Source organism: Hyperolius riggenbachi, chromosome 10 (assembly GCF_040937935.1).
Source record: "Hyperolius riggenbachi isolate aHypRig1 chromosome 10, aHypRig1.pri, whole genome shotgun sequence".
Lineage (NCBI taxonomy): Eukaryota > Metazoa > Chordata > Amphibia > Anura > Hyperoliidae > Hyperolius > Hyperolius riggenbachi.
The window spans coordinates 176,502,611-176,524,940 of record NC_090655.1 but is presented as its reverse complement, the minus strand read 5'-3'; the positions used below and the strand labels follow the sequence as shown (position 1 = coordinate 176,524,940).

Sequence of the window (22,330 nt, the reverse complement as noted above, 5' to 3'; positions counted from 1 at the left end):
CGAATCTCCCCTCTGTCTATGATTTATGACCACGGTCTATAGATTTTCAACCTGTGGTTTCCTTCTGAAAACTTTCTCCACAGTGTGTATCCTGTGTGATAACTGTGTGTTGCAGCACCACAGGGCTATGCACACAATAGTATGCTGACTCACAGAGTTTATAATCTAGATTGGCTCTCCACCGTCGACTCCCAATACTCCGGATACCACATAGAATGTTCTCTTCAGAAATATGACATTACTCAGCATGAATCCACATATCATATACTATTGTAATGAATTCTAGTTACTCACACAACACTATACTCCATACAATAGCAACTAAGTCAGATTCCATGCACTAAGTTAATCACAGCAGACAGACGGCATGAATAACACGTGTTAAATCTCAAGCGACAAGTTAATCAGAAGAAAGAGACGGTATGCATACAGGGTACAGAGTAAGAAATAGAAGATGACATACCACATATCAGGAGACCGTTGTCATGGGAGATCCTCACGGAAACCCTGCTGAGCGGAGTAGGGTTGCAACCAGCAGGGAGGTGCAAATATCAAGTAGGTGATCAAGTCTCACCTGGTACAGCGCTGTTTAAGGATTTGATATCTGGACCTCTCCACGGCTGTTTCTCCAAGGTTCCGCTCCTCAAGATGTCCAGGGTCCCTCCAGAGGTGTGCCACAAAGTCAGTCGTTCATTGCCCGCGATTCTCCACCAAAACTGTCCAAGATGTTTAAGGACAGGGAAGACTCGGACACACCTCGTCAAATAGACAACACATTTATTCATGCATCAAGGGCCGTTGATACAGGCATCATCAGAGTAATGCTACAGATCATTAGCACACAGCAGATTTTATAGGGTTACAAGTATGCAAAAATATACACTCCCTGGGGCTGGCCAGGATATTTGTCAGTGTTACAAAAACCAATCACAGTTCAATAATCAGTGCAGACATGAAGCAGTTAACATTTAATTCTTAGAACTCTCCACCCATATTATAATGAGTTTCACCACCCACTGTTCTCTTACTCAACCTTCTGTTTAAGGTCACAAGGGGAAGTGGTCCAGTCTGGACAACACATCACTTGTCTAAATCTGTCTGTGGGGCCCCTTTTCCACTAAAAGTCAAGGAAGCTAGGACATTGCAAAATAACGGTAAATCTACTATTATGACATGTTCAAGAGTAACAAGTGTCCCTGAACACGTACACATCATGTGGCCTTCTTCTAACACATTTTGTTCATATATCACCAAATGGAGCTAATTTAGAACAAAATGTCCGTTATACAATAAAGACAGGTATCACAGCTTTGTCAACACCTACTGCCTAAAGTTAAACCACAGACCCAGAAGGACAAATTCCAGTGGGACAGATGAGAGTACTGCCCCTATTCTGCGTCAGCCGATTGAGCAAAATGTTCTGCCCGGTCCGATCGACCTAATTGATTGATTTTGGATGGAAACAGATTGGTTGCATTACTGATTTCAAGTAGATTCAATCACAGTGATTGAATCTGCTATATATTGATGGTAAATATCGACAAGTGTATGGCCTGCTTAGTGCTTAATTCTTAACCACACTATTACTCCTGTTACTATTACTACTGGTGTTGGATTATTTATCAAGCTAGTTGATCAGCTTATTCATGAGGATGTATGGTAGAAAAAACAGTTACAGAAACATAATAATAATAATAATCCTAGGATAAGCAGTTCATGATTTTCCCATGGTAATTGTGTTACAATTGCTATATATTTTTTTCCCAGAGTATCTCTGGAAACTTTTGCTGTAAATAGCAACTCCAGATGTGTAATCTTAGAATATACAGATATAGTTATTAGCGAAGACAGGATTCCACTGTAATCTGTTACACAGAAATATATTTTCAGTGCAATGAATAACAGATCAACTTTGATTGAGCAATGTGTCAGGCCTGTGTGTCTCCTTCGGAGTGTCAATTCAAAGTGCCATCAAGATAAAATTGACCAAATTGACAATACAATATCCTCACATGGCGATTGTCTAGCAGACTTCATCTCTTCTCATTCACAGGTATGAATCTATTAATCTTTCATCAACTTCAAATCTTCATTGACTATCAATCTTTCATCGAATTCAAACTCCATGCATTCCCCATGCTAAGCTGCATTCTCTCTTTTCAACTGGTTTCAATCTATGGGCCTGATTCACAAAACTGTGCAAACTGTTTAGCACGCTCGATTGCGGACTTTTGCGCGTGCACTTTGCGCGCACAAAAGTCCGCGAACGGCACTTCACGTGCTAACTGTTTAGCACACCCGTGCTAAACAGTTTGCACGGCTTTGTGAATCAAGCCCCATGAATATTTCATCGACTTCAGATATTTCATCGGCTATCAATCTTTCATTGAATTCAAACTCCATGCATTCCCTTTGCTAGGCTGCATTCTCTCTTTTCAACTGGTATAAATCTATGAATCTTTCATTGACTTCAAATATTTCATCAGCTATCAATCTTTCATTGAATTTAAACTCCATGCATTCCCTTTGCTAGGCTTCATTCTCTCTTTTCAGCTGGTATGAATCTATGAATCTTTCATCGACTTCAAATCTTTCATTGACTATTAATCTGTCATCGTATTCAAACTCCATGCATTCCCTGTGCTAGAATGTATTATCTGTTTTCAGCTGGTATTATATCCTGATCTATATCCTGTGCCTTACTGTAATTTTCCAGTCTCAAAAGTTTGCAACCTGCAAAAGATCCGTCCTTGCAAAATGCATTCATAGTTTATGAGATCTGCAGATCCTCATACACACCTTGTTTAACAGACTTCATCCGCATATCTGACAATCATCTGCAGATCTGAAAATCCATCCTGGTGGATCTGATCTGCAGATGATCTACAGACATTAAACAAGGTGTGTATGAGTATCTGCAGATATCATAGACTATGAATGCATTTTGCAAGGATGGATCTTTTGCAGGAACATATCTTTGAGGGCTCGTTTCCACTATCGCGAATCTGCATGCATCCAACGCATGCAGATCCGCACATGTAATACAAGTGGATGGGCCTGTTTCCACTGTAGCGTTGTTGAGGTGCGTTTTTTTCAGCGTGAAAAAAACGCACAAAAGAGCCAACGATTTCGCCTGCGTCGGGAATCCGTGCGAATCGCCGCTAATGTATTTAATAGTAAAAACGCATGCGTTTGTTACATGCGTTTTTACCCGCGATTTCGCGTGCGATTTCGCACCTTTTTCAATTTTATTTAGCCCTGGCAGTGTCATGGTTAATTTCGCATGGCACCCTGCCATGCGAAATCGCATGCGAAATCGCGGGTAAAAACGCATGCGGAAACGCATCCGCATGCGTTTTTACAAGCGTCGGAATGCGGCCGAAATCGCGTCGCAACAGTGGGAACGAGCCCTCACAGATACTGATCTTTTGAATGTGTACAGCGGTCTTTGTAAGCAGCATCTTGCAAAGATTTTTTCCTGATGGGGAGTTCAGCTCCATAGAATAGACTGTGGAGAGTATGGCTCTCATACTACATAAAATTGGTTTGATATCTTTCATTTATCTTTCAAGTGTGTATGTAGCATAAGTCTCCCCTGCTGTGTTAATTTCCTTAAAGGACCAGTTTCATAATTTTTGTTTTTTCAAATAGATACTTGTAGTGTTGCTCTAATGTGTGCAAATGTTTACCACTTTTTTTTCTTTTTGAGTTGTATTTGAAAAATAAACTTACTTTATTTATTCAGCCCCACCTGCATTGGCGACGGCGAGATGGGGTAGACTATCATAGTACAGAGGTGGTCAAGCGGCATTTAGAAAGTAGGCATACCGCTCTCACCCCTGCCTGCATCGTCAGATCCAAACGAGCGCTGAAACCGCCGCTCGCAGACTCAGCGGGAGTGCGTGTCATATTGGCAGATGACGTCACCACTATGCAAACAGGAAGCCTGCGGATAGGACATTCTGAGTCCTGTCTAAGCAGGCACTGCTGGGGACACCTAGTGTACACATGCGCAGTCTATGCTGCTCTCTAAGCTCGTGCTTTTGTTACATTTGCATGCAGTTAAGCGCTAGAGATGGCCCGGACGGTTCGACCAACTTCGGTGATTCGCTTCTGCGAACGAATGCAAACTTTATGGTGGTTCGACCCGCCTCCTATACTACATCATTAGCTTCAACTTTGACCCTATACATCACAGTCAGCAGGCACAGGGTAGCCAGTCAGGCTACACTCCCTCCTGGAGCCCCCCCCTTATAAATAGCAGGCAGCGTCAGGCATTTCACTCACCCGTGTGGCTGCAGTAATTAGAGAAGGGAGAGGTGTTGCAGAGACATTAGGGTAAGCTTAGTTAGGCTTGTTAGGTTGCTCTTTCTTGCTGATCGTTATTGCTAAAAAGCACTCCTCATCCTCAACAGCTCTTTTGAGAGCTAATGTTGATCTTGTGATCTATTTTTTTTTGTGTGTGTGTGTCCCACAGACACTTGTGTTGCATATACAGCCCTGTCAGTCAGTCTTAGCTGCTGGACCTTGGCCCCTTGGTAATTCCTACTGTTTCCTACTGTGCCACTGCCAGGCCCAGCACATTCAGTGACTACCTGTGTGTGTGAAAGGCAGCTGCACATTTGTAATACTCATCACTGTATATATCTACCTGTTGTTCAGTGCACCCACCCATCTACGTGAGCGCACGCAGTGTGATATTTAATACCACCAGTCACTGTACCTGTTCACGGTACCTGTGTGTGTGTGTGTGTGACAGGAAGCTGCACATTTGTAATACCAATCACTGCATATACCTACCTGTTGTTCAGTGCACCCACCTACCTATGTGAGTGCACGCAGTGTGATATTTAATACTACCAGTCACTGCACCTGTTCACGGTACCTGTGTGTGTGTGTGACAGGCGGCTTCACATTTGTAATACCAATCACTGCATACCCACCTGTTGTTGTTCAGTGCACCTACCTATGTGACCGCATACAGTGTCACTGCACCTGTTCATGGTACCTGTGTGTGTGACAGCTGCAAATTTGTATACTTATTCACACTACATATGTGACCGCACGCTGTGTAATATACCACTCCATGCATACCTGCTAACTGCACCTGTGTGACAGCTGCAAATTGTATTAGTCAAGTCAGTGCATACCTTTCACTTCATCTACTGATATGGACAAAACAGGTAGAGGCAGAGGCAGACCCAGAGGAAGGCCATCCAGCAGGTCTGTTTGAGGTCGTGCTGATGTGATTTTGTGCGGCCCTGGACCAAAGTACAGTGCTCGGAAGAAGGCACGTCCCATCAACTCCCAAGATTGTCAAGACATGGTTGACTATTTAACACAGAACACCTCATCTTCCGCAGCCACCAGCGCTACTACAAACACCACATCCACTGCATTTGACACTTCGCAGGAGTTATTTGGTGGGGAATTAACTGATTCACAGCCACTACTGTTACAACAAGATGAAGGCGCTAAGCAAGTTACACCACCTCATATGTCTGAGTCAGGCTACACTATGGACGTAAGGTGTGAGGAGGAGGATGATGAAGTACCTGCTGTTGGTGCAGTTTATGAGGTGTCTGAGGCAAGTGAAGCTGGGGAGGATGGCGGATTCCTGAATTTTTAAGGCTAGCAGCGGCTACTGTAATAATTTTTCTGGTGCATGTACATGCCTGCCTAATTTTTCTGGCTGCACTGCAGCTGCAACAACAAAACAAAAGGCATGTACATGTGCCAATTCCCCTTCGTGATCGTTACCTTGCCGCAGTGAAGGGGCTTGCGTATCACAATGAAGCAATGACCGACGGCTATATCAGTGTCTCGGGGGGGGGGGGCACACCCAAGATAATAAAATCGTTCATTGTGGACAGACCAAATTCGATCAGCTGGACAGTCACTGTTGTTCTATCATTGAGCTACCTCAGCCTGGCGACCATATGAAAACCGCCATGGCCTGCACTCTCGCCATGGTGTGCACCAGTCCGGCAAGGCCGTCACAACACAAACAGCTGTTTGCAGTTCGTTACACAGTGAGTTTGGTGTGTCAGTGTGAAGCAGTACACTAATTACGCTACCTGATTGATGTATACACATGCAAGATGTTTTAAAGCACTTTATGCCTGCAATTTAGCATTGCAATGTGATTTCTACCCTTAAAACGCTGCTGTGTGTCAATTCCAGATTTTTCCCCGGGACTTTTGGCGTGTATCCCACTCATCCATGCAAAAACTCAGATGTTAGACCCCTTGGAACATTTTTTCCATCACTTTTGTGGCCAGAATTAATGTTTCTAGTTTTCAAAGTTCGCCTCCCCATTAAAGTCTATTGCTGTTCGCAAAAGTTCACGCGAACCAAACTTTTGCGGAAGTTCGCGTTCGAGGTTCGTGAACCGAAAATCAGAGGTTCGAGCCATCTTTATTAAGCACGAGTGCAGAGAGAGGCATAGACTGCCCATGTGCACGAGTCTGTACACAGTGGGGTCAGATAGCTAGACATCTGTGTCCCCAGTATGGCCAGCTGTCCTCAGTACAGCCAGCGGGAACAGTAAATTCGGGCGCCTGAGGCAAGTGGACAAATCGGGCGCCGCCATTCACTCCCATAATAAATATCGTTTAATGGGCGCCCGACAGGAAAAAAGGGCGCCGGAGAAAAATAACGTTTTATAAGCGGCGCCCGGAGACTTTTACTGTTTTATAACTGCTTCTCATGATTACACATTATTTTATGATTTAAAATTTTTTAAACATTATTTTTAAACGAAAAACAGTACAATCTTTTTTAAAACATTATTTTTAAACGAAAAACAGCACAATATTTTTTTCACACGTTATTAATGCTTATCACAGGGGGGTCTTAGGTTTAGGCACCACCAGGGGGGTCTTAGGTTTAGGCATCAACAGGGGGGTCTTAGGTTTAGGCACCACCAGGGGAGTCTTAGGTTTAGGCACCACCAGGGGAGTCTTAGGTTTAGGCACCACCAGGGGAGTCTTAGGTTTAGGCACCATCAGGGGAGTCTTAGGTTTAGGCACCACCAGGGGGGTCTTAGGTTTAGGCACCAACACGGGGGTCTAGGGGTTAGGGGTAGGTACAGGGAGGGTTACTTACTATTTTTTTTTAAACGTTATTATACGTTTCACTTTTTAAACGGAAGATTAACGTTTTCACAATTGCCAATTTCATGCACATTATTTAATGATTTATAACTTTATAAAACATTATTTTTAAACGAAATATAGTACATTATATTTTTAAACGTTATCCATGTTTATCGTTTAAAACCCGGCGCCCTTTTTTCCCAGCGCCCCTTTTTAACGTACGCACAGCCAGCAGCCTTTACTCACCTCCCTGGGTCCTGTGATGAGCAGCTTTAGCCCCCTCTGCTCTGGCCAGCATCCCTTCTCGCCCTGACTCTAAGTTCTGGGCCGTGGCTTGATGACCTCATCAAGCCGGGACCCAACATTATTTTGCATCGAAATTCACATTTTTGCATCGTAATTGTAATGTGAAGTTTCAGGGAAAATCGTAATTGATTTCATATGTAATAGTAGTATTTCATAATTTTGCGTAATTTTTTGTGTAATTTTAAGGAGAATATTGAGTACAAGTCAAAAAAAGAATTTTTCAAAAACACTTTGTAGTTGTTGAGAAAATCAATTTTAAAAATGCAAAAAAAATGGTTTTTAAACTGTCATTTTTCCAAGTTTAAAAACCATTTTTCTTTGCATTTTTTAAATCGATTTTCTCAAATTATAAACAATTTCTCTTAGCTTCAATTCAAATACACATTTCAAATGCATTCTAAAGGTTTTGCTATTTGCACTTGTTTGAAGAGAGACTGAAGCCAAAATAATTTGCTCTTTTTATTGCCCACTTACAGTATGTTAAGCAGTAAGATCACAGCTGATTCACTGCAACAGCTCGGCAGAACAATGTATTTGTCCCCACCCCACGAAATCTCCGGGGCAAAATTCTCCCTTTGCTTCCTGGAGGAGGCAGAGCTTTGTGCAGCAGCTCTGCCTCTGTTCAAGTCAATCTCAGCCGATCGCCGCCTCTCCCCACCCTTCTCAGTCTTCTTTCACTGAGCGGGGCGGGGAGAGGCGGAGATTGGCTGAGATTGACTGGACTGGAGGCAGAGCTACAGTGCAAAGCTCTGCCTCCCCAGGCAGCAAAATCCATAACCTGGAAAGTTGTGAAATTTTGTCCTGGGATTTTGGGAGGATAAATACCTTATTCTGCCACGCTGTTGCAGCGAATCAGCTTTGATCTTACTGCTTAGAGGGAACCAGAGAGGAATGGTTTGTTAAAATAGAGAAAGGCTTTTCTACATAGCTGGGGCTTCTTCCAGCCCCATAAGCCTGGATCGCTCCCACGCCGCCATCCTCCGCTTCCTGGAACCGCCGGTACCGGGCCCGTCACTTCCGGCGGACGCGGCCAATTGTCCGCATCACAGGGACTCCCTCCATACCCGTATGCATGCGGCTGCACAGTAGGCAACCTCATGCATACGTACATGGAGGGAGCTCCGTGTGATGCGGAGATTCGGCCGCGTCCGCCGGCCGACTGGCCGACTCGCGGCAATGACGGGACCCGGTACCGGCGGATTCAGGCAGCAGAGGACGGCGGCGTGGGAGCAATCCATGTGTATGGGGCTGGAGGAAACCCCAGGTATGTATAAAACCTTTTCTTGATCCTCTCTGGTTCCTTTTAATATAAATGGGCAATAAAAAGAGTAAATTATTTTGGCTTCAAACGCTTTTTAAGGAATAACTCTAACTAGCATATAACTGACATAACTGATTCCTGAAATGTATACATATCTTTTGCCAGACTTAGTTAAATCATTATTTCTCTCTTTATAAGGAGCTATTGATTACCGTATTAATAATCTCTCTGCAATATAAAATGGCATCAGTGCTTCTTAAGACAATTTTATTAAACTTTCAATTTGTTTATGCTTTCATAGTTCGACTTTCTCTGGCTCACAAATGTTATCTGCTCTTGCTGGCTGCAAGACCTTGTAATTAAAGTACATGTAAATAATATTGTGAACATTCTTCAGTCTCAAATGAGCATTTTCATTAGTTACAAAGTCACAGAGCAATATTTAAAAAAGTACCTTAACTTCACAGTTTTACACTGAAACTTTGCATAGTACACTTTTGCAGCTTTTCCTGCATAAAGAAACCACAAGGATTCTGACAAGGCTGACTTAGCACTTTATGAAGTCCATGGACATCTGCATCTTTATCTGGGTCCTCTTTATTGTTTTCCTCTCGCACACACTTACTCGCTGATGAGATTTTAAGCTCTTAGATGAGTTTCCTCCTTTTACGTCTGTTTTCTAATAAGAGTATAACATACTTGGTTTCACTTTTTGTCTAGGTGCTGTTCATACTAGTGGCAAGCTGGAGAGAGGACTGGGTAAGTTTAAGCCACATAAAGGTGACATAGCAATGTTTAATAATAAAATAGACTCAAAACCGCATTATCTCAATGAACTTCAACATTTGCCTTAAACGTCCAAGGTAATTAAAAAAAAAACAAGATCTACTTACCTAGGGCTTCCACCAGCCCCTGGCAGACGATCTGTCAGTGTGCAGTACTTCTGCGCCTGCGCAGATAACTCCAGGCCACACGATCGCGAGCGGTGCGGCCTTGTGCTTGTGCAGGCACAGAAGATCCTGACCAGGCGAGGTCGGCATCTCCAACAGAGGGGATCCCAGCACACCGGAGCTGTGGTGAGGGACAGATCAGCTGCCAGGGGCTGGAGCCAGGAAATGTAAATAAATCAGCGCTTATCAGCGCTTGTCAGGCTTGTCGAGGGAGGATTCTGGGACATTTCAGGGGAGCCAGCGATGGACTGCCTGCAGCTAAAGGGGAGGGGAAAGCCTCATTTGGACCCTGACCCCAGGGGAACTTTAGGGGAACTTTTTTTTTTGTTACAGGTTCTCTTTAAAAGAACGGTTTTGTTTTTTTTATAGCTGTTCATGTACTTTGACAGCAGGTCTCATTTCATATATAAACAATTACATGGATTAGAATTAGGTTTTTGCCAGTACTTGACAGTCTTTTCATGTTTAGATGTAAAAAAAAAGGAGACATTATCCCCTGAACAGTGGCGTACCTAGGGCATTTGACACCCGGTGCTGGGTATTATAAGACCCCCCCCCCCCAAAAAAAAAAAGGTAAGGAGCGAGTACGGCATACTAAGTGCACCACATTAGGTAATGCCAGGTACAGGTGCCACCAGTATAGATAATATAGCTGCCCCAGTAAAGGTAGCATAGTTGCCCCAGTTCATGTAATACAGTTGTCCCCAGTATCGGTAGCTAGTATAGTTGCCTCCAGTGTAGGTAGTATACACTGTATACACAGTATAGCTGGTATGGTTGCCCCCAGTGTAGGTAGTATAGTTGACCCAGTATAGCTAGTATAGTTGCCCCCAGTGTAGCTAGTATAGTTGCCCCCAGTATAGGTAATATAGTTGCCCCCAGTGTAGGTAGTATAGTTGCCCCAGTGCAGCTAGTATAATTGCCCTTAGTATAGGTAGTATAGTTGCCCCCAGTGTAGGTAGTATAGTTGCCCCCAGTGTAGGTAGTTTAGTTGCCTCCAGTATAGCTAGTATAGTTGCTTCAGTATAGATAGTATAGTTGCCCCCAGTATAGCTAGTATAGTTGCCCCCAGTGAAGGCAGTATAGTTGCCCCCAGTGATGCTAGTATAGTTGCCCGCGTGAAGCTAGTATAATTGCCTCCAGGTGAAGCATCACTAATACCGGTAGTAATAGGAGGGGCAGCGGGGACAGCGGTGGGAAGGGGGGCCAGAACCCTCCCCTCCCTCACCTGGGCCCCCTCCTTCTGTTCTCTGCCCCTCCATATATTGGCGGCAAGCAGGCGCGGTGGGCTGATAATTACTCACCTGAATTCCGTATTCCAAGTGCTGATTCGCAGCATCACCGTCGTCACAGGTCTCCACCTTCAATGCCGCTCTCTGTGCTTTCGCTAATCAGGAAACACAGTGGGCAGCATTGAAGGTGGAGAGCTGTGTCAATGGTGACGCTGCACTCCAGAACTTGGAATGCGGAAGTCAGGTGAGTAATTTTCCGCTCACCGCGCCTGCTTGCCACAGATATATGGAGGGGGAGAGAGCAGAAGGAAGGGGCCTAGGTGAGGGAGGGGGGATTCTGGCCCCCTCCCCGCCACTGTCCCTGCTGCCCCTCCTTCTAATGCTGCTTCCCCTTCTGCTATGCCACTGCGGGGGGTCGTAGCGATATCCCCCTGAACCCTCCCTGTCAGACACCCGGTGCACCACGACCCCCCCATCTTATCAAGTCTGATATGAAAAGTCCCATACACATGTAGCACACCCTTGCAGAGCTGCTGAATATGAATTGAGTCCTCTTGCCTTGTTTCTGCAACATACTTCAGCCCAGACCTCTGATATGTGTATACCACTGGAGTAAAGGGCTCAGTGTTGGTGGTGTGTGTGTGGGGGGGCGGGGGGGGGGGCACGGGGTACAGGGCCGGTTTAAGCAACAATGGGGCCCCAGGGCAAAATAAACCTGGGGGGCCCCCCCAACATATACCCCGGAACAAAACTCGGCATTAGGGGACCTTTATTGCAGCTGGTATAGTCAGGGTGTGAAGTCCCAATCGGTCAGAGCTCCACATTCTGGCTATCCCAGCCTGCATGGGGGACAAGGGGTTATAAAGTTTCAGGAGGGGGGACCCTACATAATTTTTTTTTTTTCTTAATTCTCACACTCTAAACATAAAAAAAAATTGGGAAAATAGGAAAAAATGCCAGGGATCTTCATACAGCCATATTGCGGCTGTATAGCGATCCCTGGCCAAAGCGATGTGGCTGCATATAGACCCCCTGGAAACCCCGTCAGGAAATTTATTGCGCTTTCGTTTGATGCATGTAAAATTACACTACCGTTAGGTTTGCTACTAAAAGTTACATTTACCGCATTTAAAACTATACTTTTTTCCTTCTAAATTTTAAAATCGATTTTCTCAAAAACTATAAGGTCTTTTTGAAAAATAGTTTTTTCCCCTTATTCCTAATGATCTCCTTAACATATCCTGCAAATTTAGGGTTTCTAGCATTTAAGGTGGATTTGCTATTAACCATTAAAGTCGGCAGGTTTTTAAATGTGTTTTTTTTCCTTTGAAACTTTAAAATCGATTTTCTCAAAAACTATAAGGCCGATGTGAATTTTTTTTCCCCTCTTGTAGCCACTGGGGGCCCCTACAAGCTCTGGGGCCCTGGGGCAGCTGCCTCCTTTGCCTTAATGGTAGCACCGGCCCTGACGGGGTATTGTCTTACTGAGGCCCCAACTGCTTGAACTCTCAAGCAACTGGAAAGACCTATTCAGTATCAGGTGATACCCACCTCTACTGGATAACAGAGACTCTACTGTAGTAAGCTTCGGTAAAGGGAAGAGGAGTAGAGATGTCACACACGACTCGCGAACATAAAATTTTCTGTTTGCGAATTGCGAACATGAACTTCCGAAAACTGTTTGTGAACAAGGCGAATCTGGCGAACCACCATAGACTTCAATGGGCAGGCAAATTTTAAAACCTACAAAGACTGTTTCTGGTCACACAAGTGATGAACAAGTTGTTTCAAAGGTTCTAACACCTGGACAGGGGCATGCCAGAGTTGGATCCATGCCAAAAGTCTCACCAAAAATTACGACGTTGACACAAAGTCGGGTTTTAATCCCTAAAGGGCAGGAATCACATTATGCACAGCTCTGGGTGTCAGTGGGCTGTTGAGTGTCACAAACAGAGAAATGCAAAGGTGCTATCAGCATACAGTGAAATAACAATGCACTGGAGTGGTTCTGTGCCTGTAACTTAATGAGACAACAGCAGTAGTTTGCACAAAGCTCTGGATGTCAGTGGGCTGTGGAGTGTCACACAAAAAAAAAACACAGGAGATTGATGTGCTAGCCCTCAGTAAGGCTGTTTGAAGTGCTTTCACAGCAAGTAAGGAACAAGAACACAGGCCTAGCTAATGCTTTCCCTACCTATCTGCAGCAAGTCTGTCCCTGATCTCACTAACAGTCAGTAGCCCAGGGGCGTCGCTAGCCCTATTTTGGGGGGGCACGTGCCCCCAATCTGTCCTGGGGTGCCACAGATCTCCGCCCGGCCGCCGCTCACCCCCTCTGTCAGCGGCTCCCTTCAGCCACTGCCGCGTCACTCACACCTCAATCAGGCGGCGACCAATCGTGCGGGCGCTAGGACCCAGCGCCCACACTAATATGTGGAGGTGACATCACTTCCGGCGCCCGCTCGTACTACTGGTCGGGTCGCCGCTGATCCTGAGGTCTGCTGACTGCGAGGTAAGGAGGGGAGCGGCGGTGGCTCCCTGTCACTCACTCACTACCTAATGGGCTCCCTGTCACTCACTCACTACCTAAAGGGGCTCCCTGTCACTCACTCACGACCTAAAGGGCCTCCCTGTCACTCACTCACTACCTAAAGGGCCTCCCTGTCACTCACTCACTGCCTAAAGGGGCTCCCTGGCACTCACTCACTGCCTAAAGGGGCTCCCTGGCACTCACTCACTACCTAAAGGGGCTCCCTGGCACTCACTCACTACCTAAAGGGCCTCCCTGGCACACACTCACTACTTAAAGGGCCTCCCTGTCACTCACTCACTACCTAAAGGGCCTCCCTGTCACTCACTCACTGCCTAAAGGGGCTCCCTGGCACTCATTCACTGCCTAAAGGGGCTCCCTGGCACTCACTCACTACCTAAAGGGCCTCCCTGGCACACACTCACTACCTAAAGGGCCTCCCTGTCACTCACTCACTACCTAAAGGGCCTCCCTGTCACTCACTCACTGCCTAAAGGGGCTCCCTGGCACTCATTCACTACCTAAAGGGGCTCCCTGGCACTCACTCACTGCCTAAAGGGGCTCCCTGGCACTCACTCACTACCTAAAGGGGCTCCCTGTCACTCACTCACTACCTAAAGGGACTCCCTGTCACTCACTCACTGCCTAAAGGGGCTCCCTGTCACTCACTCACTACCTAAAGGGGCTCCCTGTCACTCACTCACTGCCTAAAGGGGCTCCCTGACACTCACTTACTGCCTAAAGGGGCTCCCTGGCACTCACTCACTACCTAAAGGGGCTCCCTGGCACTCACTCACTGCCTAAAGGGCCTCCCTGTCACTCACTCACTACCTAAAGGGGCTCCCTGGCACTCACTCACTGCCTAAAGGGGCTCCCTAGCACTCACTCACTACCTAAAGGGGCTCCCTGTCACTCACTCACTGCCTAAAGGGGTTCCCTGGCACTCACTCACTACCTAAAGGGCCTCCCTGTCACTCACTCACTGCCTAAAGGGGCTCCCTGGCACTCACTCACTGCCTAAAGGGGCTCACTGGCACTCACTCACTGCCTAAAGGGGCTCCCTGGCACTCACTCACTACCTAAAGTGGCTCCCTGGCACTCACTCACTACCTAATGGGCTCCCTGTCACTCACTCACTACCTAAAGGGGCTCCCTGTCACTCACTCACTACCTAAAGGGGCTCCCTGTCACTCACTCACTGCCTAAAGGGCCTCCCTGACACTCACTCACTGCCTAAAGGGGCTCACTGGCACTCACTCACTGCCTAAAGGGGCTCTCTGGCACTCACTCACTACCTAAAGGGGCTCCCTGTCACTCACTCACTACCTAAAGGGGCTCCCTGTCACTCACTCATTACCTAAAGGGCCTCCCTGCCACTCACTCACTACCTAAAGGGCCTCCCTGTCACTCACTCACTGCCTAAAGGGGCTCCCTGGCACTCACTGCTTAAAGGGGCTCCCTGGCACTCACTCACTACCTAAAGGGGCTCCCTGGCACTCACTCACTACCTAAAGGGCCTCCCTGGCACTCACTCACTACCTAAAGGGCCTCCCTGGCACTCACTCACTACCTAAAGGGCCTCCCTGTCACTCACTCACTACCTAAAGGGCCTCCCTGTCACTCACTCACTGCCTACAGGGGCTCCCTGGCACTCACTCACTGCCTAAAGGGTTCCCTGGCACTCACTCACTGCCTAAAGGGGCTCCCTGGCACTCACTCACTACCTAAAGGGGCTCCCTGGCACTCACTCACTACCTAAAGGGGCTCCCTGGCACTCACTCACTACCTAAAGGGGCTCCCTGGCACTCACTCACTGCCTAAAGGGGCTCCCTGGCACTCACTCACTACCTAAAGGGGCTCCCTGTCACTCACTCACTGCCTAAAGGGGCTCCCTGACACTCACTTACTGCCTAAAGGGGCTCCCTGTCACTCACTCACTACCTAAAGGGGCTCCCTGTCACTCACTCATTGCCTAAAGGGGCTTCCTGTCACTCACTCACTGCCTAAAGGGGCTCCCTGGCACTCACTCACTGCCTAAAGGGCCTCCCTGTCACTCACTCACTACCTAAAGGGGCTCCCTAGCACTCACTCACTGCCTAAAGGGGCTCCCTGGCACTCACTCACTACCTAAAGGGGCTCCCTGTCACTCACTGCCTAAAGGGGCTCCCTGGCACTCACTCACTACCTAAAGGGCCTCCCTGTCACTCACTCACTGCCTAAAGCTGCTCCCTGGCACTCACTCACTACCTAAAGGGGCTCCCTGTCACTCACCCACTGCCTAAAGGGGCTCCCTGGCACTCACTCACTACCTAAAGGGCCTCCCTGTCACTCACTCACTGCCTAAAGGGGCTCCCTGGCACTCACTCACTGCCTGAAGGGGCTCACTGGCACTCACTCACTGCCTAAAGGGGCTCCCTGGCACTCACTCACTACCTAAAGGGGCTCCCTGGCACTCACTCACTGCCTGAAGGGGCTCCCTGGCACTCACTCACTGCCTGAAGGGGCTCCCTGGCACTCACTCACTGCCTAAAGGGGCTCCCTGGCACTCACTCACTGCCTAAAGGGGCTCCCTGGCACTCACTCACTACCTTAAGGGGCTCCCTGGCAGGCTGGCACTCACTCACTGCCTAAAGGGGCTCCCTAGCACTCACTCACTACCTAAAGGGGCTCCCTGTCTCTCACTCACTGCCTAAAGGGGTTCCCTGGCACTCACTCACTACCTAAAGGGCCTCCCTGTCACTCACTCACTGCCTAAAGGGACTCCCTGGCACTCACTCACTGCCTAAAGGGGCTCCCTGGCACTCACTCACTGCCTAAAGGTGCTCCCTGGCACTCACTCACTACCTAAAGCTCCCTGTCACTCACCCACTGCCTAAAGGGGCTCCCTGGCACTCACTCACTACCTAAAGGGCCTCCCTGTCACTCACTCACTGCCTAAAGGGGCTCCCTGGCACTCCCTCACTGCCTGAAGGGGCTCACTGGCACTCACTCACTGCCTAAAGGGGCTCCCTGGCACTCACTCACTACCTAAAGGGGCTCCCTGGCACTCACTCACTGCCTGAAGGGGCTCCCTGGCACTCACTCACTGCCTGAAGGGGCTCCCTGGCACTCACTCACTGCCTAAAGGGGCTCACTGGCACTCACTCACTGCCTAAAGGGGCTCCCTGGCACTCACTCACTACCTTAAGGGGCTCCCTGGCACTCACTCACTGCCTAAAGGTGCTCCCTAGCACTCACTCACTACCTAAAGGGGCTCCCTGTCTCTCACTCACTGCCTAAAGGGGTTCCCTGGCACTCACTCACTACCTTAAGGGCCTCCCTGTCACTCACTCACTGCCTAAAGGGGCTCCCTGGCACTCACTCACTGCCTAAAGGGGCTCCCTGGCACTCTGGCACTCACTCACTACCTAAAGGGGCTCCCTGGCACTCACTCACTACCTAAAGGGGCTCCCTGTCACTCACTCACTGCCTAAAGGGACTCCCTGTCACTCACTCACTACCTAAAGGGGCTCCCTGTCACTCACTCACTGCCTAAAGGGGCTCCCTGGCACTCACTTACTGCCTAAAGGGGCTCCCTGGCACTCACTCACTACCTAAAGGGGCTCCCTGGCACTCACTCACTGCCTAAAGGGCCTCCCTGTCACTCACTCACTACCTAAAGGGGCTCCCTGGCACTCACTCACCGCCTAAAGGGGCTCCCTGGCACTCACTCACTGCCTAAAGGGGCTCCCTGGCACTCACTCACTACCTAAAGTGGCTCCTTGGCACTCACTCACTACCTAATGGGCTCCCTGTCACTCACTCACTACCTAAAGGGGCTCCCTGTCACTCACTCACTGCCTAAAGGGGCTCACTGGCACTCACTCACTGCCTAAAGGGTCTCCCTGGCACTCACTCACTACCTAAAGTGGCTCCCTGGCACTCACTCACTACCTAATGGGCTCCCTGTCACTCACTCACTACCTAAAGGGGCTCCCTGTCACTCACTCACTACCTAAAGGGGCTCCCTGTCACTCACTCACTGCCTAAAGGGGCTCCCTGACACTCACTTACTGCCTAAAGGGGCTCACTGTCACTCACTCACTGCCTAAAGGGGCTCCCTGGCACTCACTCACTACCAAAAGGGGCTCCCTGTCATCATTACCTAAAGGGCCTCCCTGTCACTCACTCACTACCTAAAGGGCCTCCCTGTCACTCATTTACTGCCTAAAGGGGCTCCCTGGCACTCACTGCCTAAAGGGGCTCCCTGGCACTCACTCACTACCTAAAGGGGCTCCCTGGCACTCACTCACTACCGAAAGGGCCTCCCTGGCACTCACTCACTACCTAAAGGGCCTCCCTGGCACTCACTCACTACCTAAAGGGCCTCCCTGTCACTCACTCACTACCTAAAGGGCCTCCCTGTCACTCACTCACTGCCTAAAGGGGCTCCCTGGCACTCACTCACTGCCTAAAGGGGCTCCCTGGCACTCACTCACTGCCTAAAGGAGCTCCCTGGCACTCACTCACTACCTAAAGGGGCTCACTACCTAAAGGGGCTCCCTGGCACTCACTCACTACCTAAAGGGGCTCCCTGGCACTCACTCACTACCTAAAGGGGCTCCCTGGCACTCACTCACTGCCTAAAGGGGCTCCCTGGCACTCACTCACTACCTAAAGGGGCTCCCTGTCACTCACTCACTGCCTAAAGGGGCTCCCTGGCACTCACTTACTGCCTAAAGGGGCTCCCTGGCACTCACTCACTACCTAAAGGGGCTCCCTGTCACTCACTCACTGCCTAAAGGGGCTCCCTGGCACTCACTCACTGCCTAAAGGGCCTCCCTGTCACTCACTCACTACCTAAAGGGGCTCCCTAGCACTCACTCACTGCCTAAAGGGGCTCCCTGGCACTCACTCACTACCTAAAGGGGCTTCCTGTCACTCACCCACTGCCTAAAGGGGCTCCCTGGCACTCACTCACTACCTAAAGGGCCTCCCTGTCACTCACTCACTGCCTGAAGGGGCTCCCTGGCACTCACTCACTGCCTGAAGGGGCTCACTGGCACTCACTCACTGCCTAAAGGGGCTCCCTGGCACTCACTCACTACCTAAAGGGGCTCCCTGGCACTCACTGACTGCCTGAAGGTGCTCCCTGGCACTCACTCACTGCCTGAAGGGGCTCCCTGGCACTCACTCACTGCCTGAAGGGGCTCTCTGGCACTCACTCACTGCCTAAAGGGGCTCCCTGGCACTCACTGCCTAAAGGGGCTCCCTGGCACTCACTCACTACCTAAAGGGGCTCCCTGGCACTCACTCACTACCGAAAGGGCCTCCCTGGCACTCACTCACTACCTAAAGGGCCTCCCTGGCACTCACTCACTACCTAAAGGGCCTCCCTGTCACTCACTCACTACCTAAAGGGCCTCCCTGTCACTCACTCACTGCCTAAAGGGGCTCCCTGGCACTCACTCACTGCCTAAAGGGGCTCCCTGGCACTCACTCACTGCCTAAAGGAGCTCCCTGGCACTCACTCACTACCTAAAGGGGCTCACTACCTAAAGGGGCTCCCTGGCACTCACTCACTACCTAAAGGGGCTCCCTGGCACTCACTCACTACCTAAAGGGGCTCCCTGGCACTCACTCACTGCCTAAAGGGGCTCCCTGGCACTCACTCACTACCTAAAGGGGCTCCCTGTCACTCACTCACTGCCTAAAGGGGCTCCCTGGCACTCACTTACTGCCTAAAGGGGCTCCCTTGCACTCACTCACTACCTAAAGGGGCTCCCTGTCACTCACTCACTGCCTAAAGGGGCTCCCTGGCACTCACTCACTGCCTAAAGGGCCTCCCTGTCACTCACTCACTACCTAAAGGGGCTCCCTAGCACTCACTCACTGCCTAAAGGGGCTCCCTGGCACTCACTCACTACCTAAAGGGGCTCCCTGTCACTCACCCACTGCCTAAAGGGGCTCCCTGGCACTTACTCACTACCTAAAGGGCCTCCCTGTCACTCACTCACTGCCTGAAGGGGCTCCCTGGCACTCACTCACTGCCTGAAGGGGCTCACTGGCACTCACTCACTGCCTAAAGGGGCTCCCTGGCACTCACTCACTACCTAAAGGGGCTCCCTGGCACTCACTCACTGCCTGAAGGGGCTCCCTGGCACTCACTCACTGCCTGAAGGGGCTCCCTGGCACTCACTCACTGCCTGAAGGGGCTCTCTGGCACTCACTCACTGCCTAAAGGGGCTCCCTGGCACTCACTCACTACCTAAAGGGGCTCCCTGGCACTCACTCACTTCCTAAAGGGGTTCCCTGTCACTCACTATTGGGGTCCCTGTCACTCACTACCTAACTGGAGGCGCCTGTGACTCACTAGCTAACCTGGGGGTCCCTGTCACTCACTAGTGTCTTACTGAGGCCCCAACTGCTTGAACTCTCAAGCAACTGGAAAGACCTATTCAGTATCAGGTGATACCCACCTCTACTGGATAACAGAGACTCTACTGTAGTAAGCTGTGGTAAAGGGAAGAGGAGTAGAGATGTCACACACGACTCGCGAACATATAATTTTCTGTTTGCGAATTGCGAACATGAACTTCCGAAAACTGTTTGTGAACAAGGCGAATCTGGCGAACCACCATAGACTTCAATGGGCAGGCAAATTTTAAAACCTACAAAGACTATTTCTGGTCACACAAGTGATGAACAAGTTGTTTCAAAAGTTCTAACACCTGGACAGGGGCATGCCAGAGCGGGATCCATGCCAAAAGGCTCACCAAAAATTATGACGTTGACACAAAGTCGGGTTTTAATCCCTAAAGGGCAGGAATCGCATTATGCACAACTCTAGGTGTCAGTGGGCTGTTGAGTGTCACAAACAGAGAAATGCAAAGGTGCTATCAGAATACAGTGAAATAATAATGCACTGGAGTGGTTCTGTGCCTGTAACTTAATGAGGCAACAGCAGTAGTTTGCACAAAGCTCTGGATGTCAGTGGGCTGTGGAGTGTCACACACAAAAAAACCACAGGAGATTGATGTGCTAGCCCTCAGTAAGGCTGTTTGAAGTGCTTTCACAGCAAGTAAGGAACAAGAACACAGGCCTAGCTAATGCTTTCCCTACCTATCTGCAGCAAGTCTGTCCCTGCTCTCACTAACAGTCAGTAGCCCAGGGGCGTCACTAGCCCTATTTTGGGGGGGCACGTGCCCCCAATCTGTCCTGGGGTGCCACGGATCTCCGCCAACTCTCCTTCTACCACCTCTGTCTCCACCTGAAGTCTTGTCACTTCAGGACATGGATGGCCAATATGCTAAGTGGTCTAGTGACAACACACTTAAACACTGTGCATCTTCATCAGATCATGTGACCCGGCTACGGAGCATATGGTTATATGGCAATGGAAATCCTCCAGATTCCCGTTATTCTATTAATGAACCAATGGCGAGCCCTGGAGAGATATTTAAAGTGACCCCGAGGTGAGAGGGATATGGAGGCTGCCATATTCAGTTGCCTGGCAGTCCTCCTTATCCTGTGTTTCTAATACTTTTAGCCATAGACCCTGAACAAGCATGCAGCAGATCAGGTACTCTGATTCTGCTGACTCAGGTTTTACTGGCTCAGCCATATGTTTGTTCCAGGGTTTTGACTCAGACACTACTTATGCCTGAAGATCAACAGGGCTGCCAGGCAACTGGCATTATTTACAAGGAAATAAATATGACAGCCTCCATATCCCTCCCATCCCTCTCAGCTCGGCTCACCACCCAAACAAATTTTACCTCCTTTTCTTGTCACTAATACAGCATTTTTTGGTGCTATTTGATTGCTGCTGCGATTTTTAGTTTTTATTATATTCATCAAAAAAGACAGGAATTATGTCAAAAAAATAAAAAATAAATATTTTCATCTTTCTGTGGTCAAATTTTTCAGCTAAAGTACATTTTTTTATACAAGTTTTTGTCCGAATGTATTGTGCTACATGTCTTTGATAAAAAAAAAAAATAATCCAATAAGTGTATATTTATTGGTTTGGGTAATAGTTATAGTGTTTACAAACTATGGTACAAAAAAAGTGAATTTGCGCAGTTTGAAACAGCTCTGACTTTTCTGAGCACCTGTCATGTTTCTTGAGGTCTTGCCAGGATAGTATAAATACCCCCCAAATGACCTCATTTTGGAAAGAAGACACCCCAAGGTATTTTCTGAGGGGCATGGTGAGTTCATAACAGGTTTTATTTTTTGTCACACGTTAGCAGAAAATGACACTTTGTGACAAAAAATAAATAAATAAAAAGTGTTTCCATTTCTGCTAACTTGTGAAAAAAAAAAAAAATCTTCCACGGATAAAATCTTCTATGAACTCACCATACCCCTCACGGAATACCTTGGGGTGTCTTCTTTCCAAAATGGGGTCACTTGTGGGGTTCCTATACTGCCCCTTGACTGTACTCAGGAGAAGTAATATAATGTATTTTATGGTGTCTTTCCACACATACCCATGCTGGGGGGGGGGGGGGGGGGGGAGAAATAACTCTGTAAATGACAATGTTTTCAATTTTTTTACACAAAGTTGTCATTTACAGAGATATTACTCCCACCCAGCATGGGCATGTGTGGAAAGACACCCCTAAAACACATTATACTACTACTCCTGAGAACGGCGACACCACATACAGTATGCAGTGCAGTTTCTAGGCTAAAATGCACCCAGGGCGAGGGTGTAAAAATTGTGCCCCCCCCCCCCCCCCCCCCGAAGCAAGTTATGGGTGCCCGCAGTATAGGTTAGCCAGGTCTAGTTGCACTCAGTATAGATTCCCCCAGTATAGGTAGCCCAGAATAGGTACCCCAGTATAGGTAGCCAGCTATAGGTCCCCCCAGTATAGGTAGCCAGGCATAGGTGAGCCAGTATAGTTGCCCTGTAAACAGGAAGCAGCGTGTGTGTGTGTGTATCAGCGTGTATGGAGAGATGAGACTGGCGG

At 48.5% G+C, this 22,330-nt stretch overlaps 1 protein-coding gene across 2 annotated transcripts in view; it reads left to right on the top strand.

Moving 5' to 3' along the window:
* The window catches only part of TMEM273 (transmembrane protein 273), a 315,916-nt gene that overhangs the window by 189,059 nt on the left and 104,527 nt on the right, over nucleotides 1-22,330 (top strand). For both annotated transcript variants that reach the window (XM_068255299.1, XM_068255300.1), the window contains one exon: nucleotides 9,385-9,423. In XM_068255299.1, coding sequence (XP_068111400.1) covers nucleotides 9,385-9,423 — 39 coding nt within the window. The remainder of the gene's footprint in view (nucleotides 1-9,384; nucleotides 9,424-22,330) is intronic.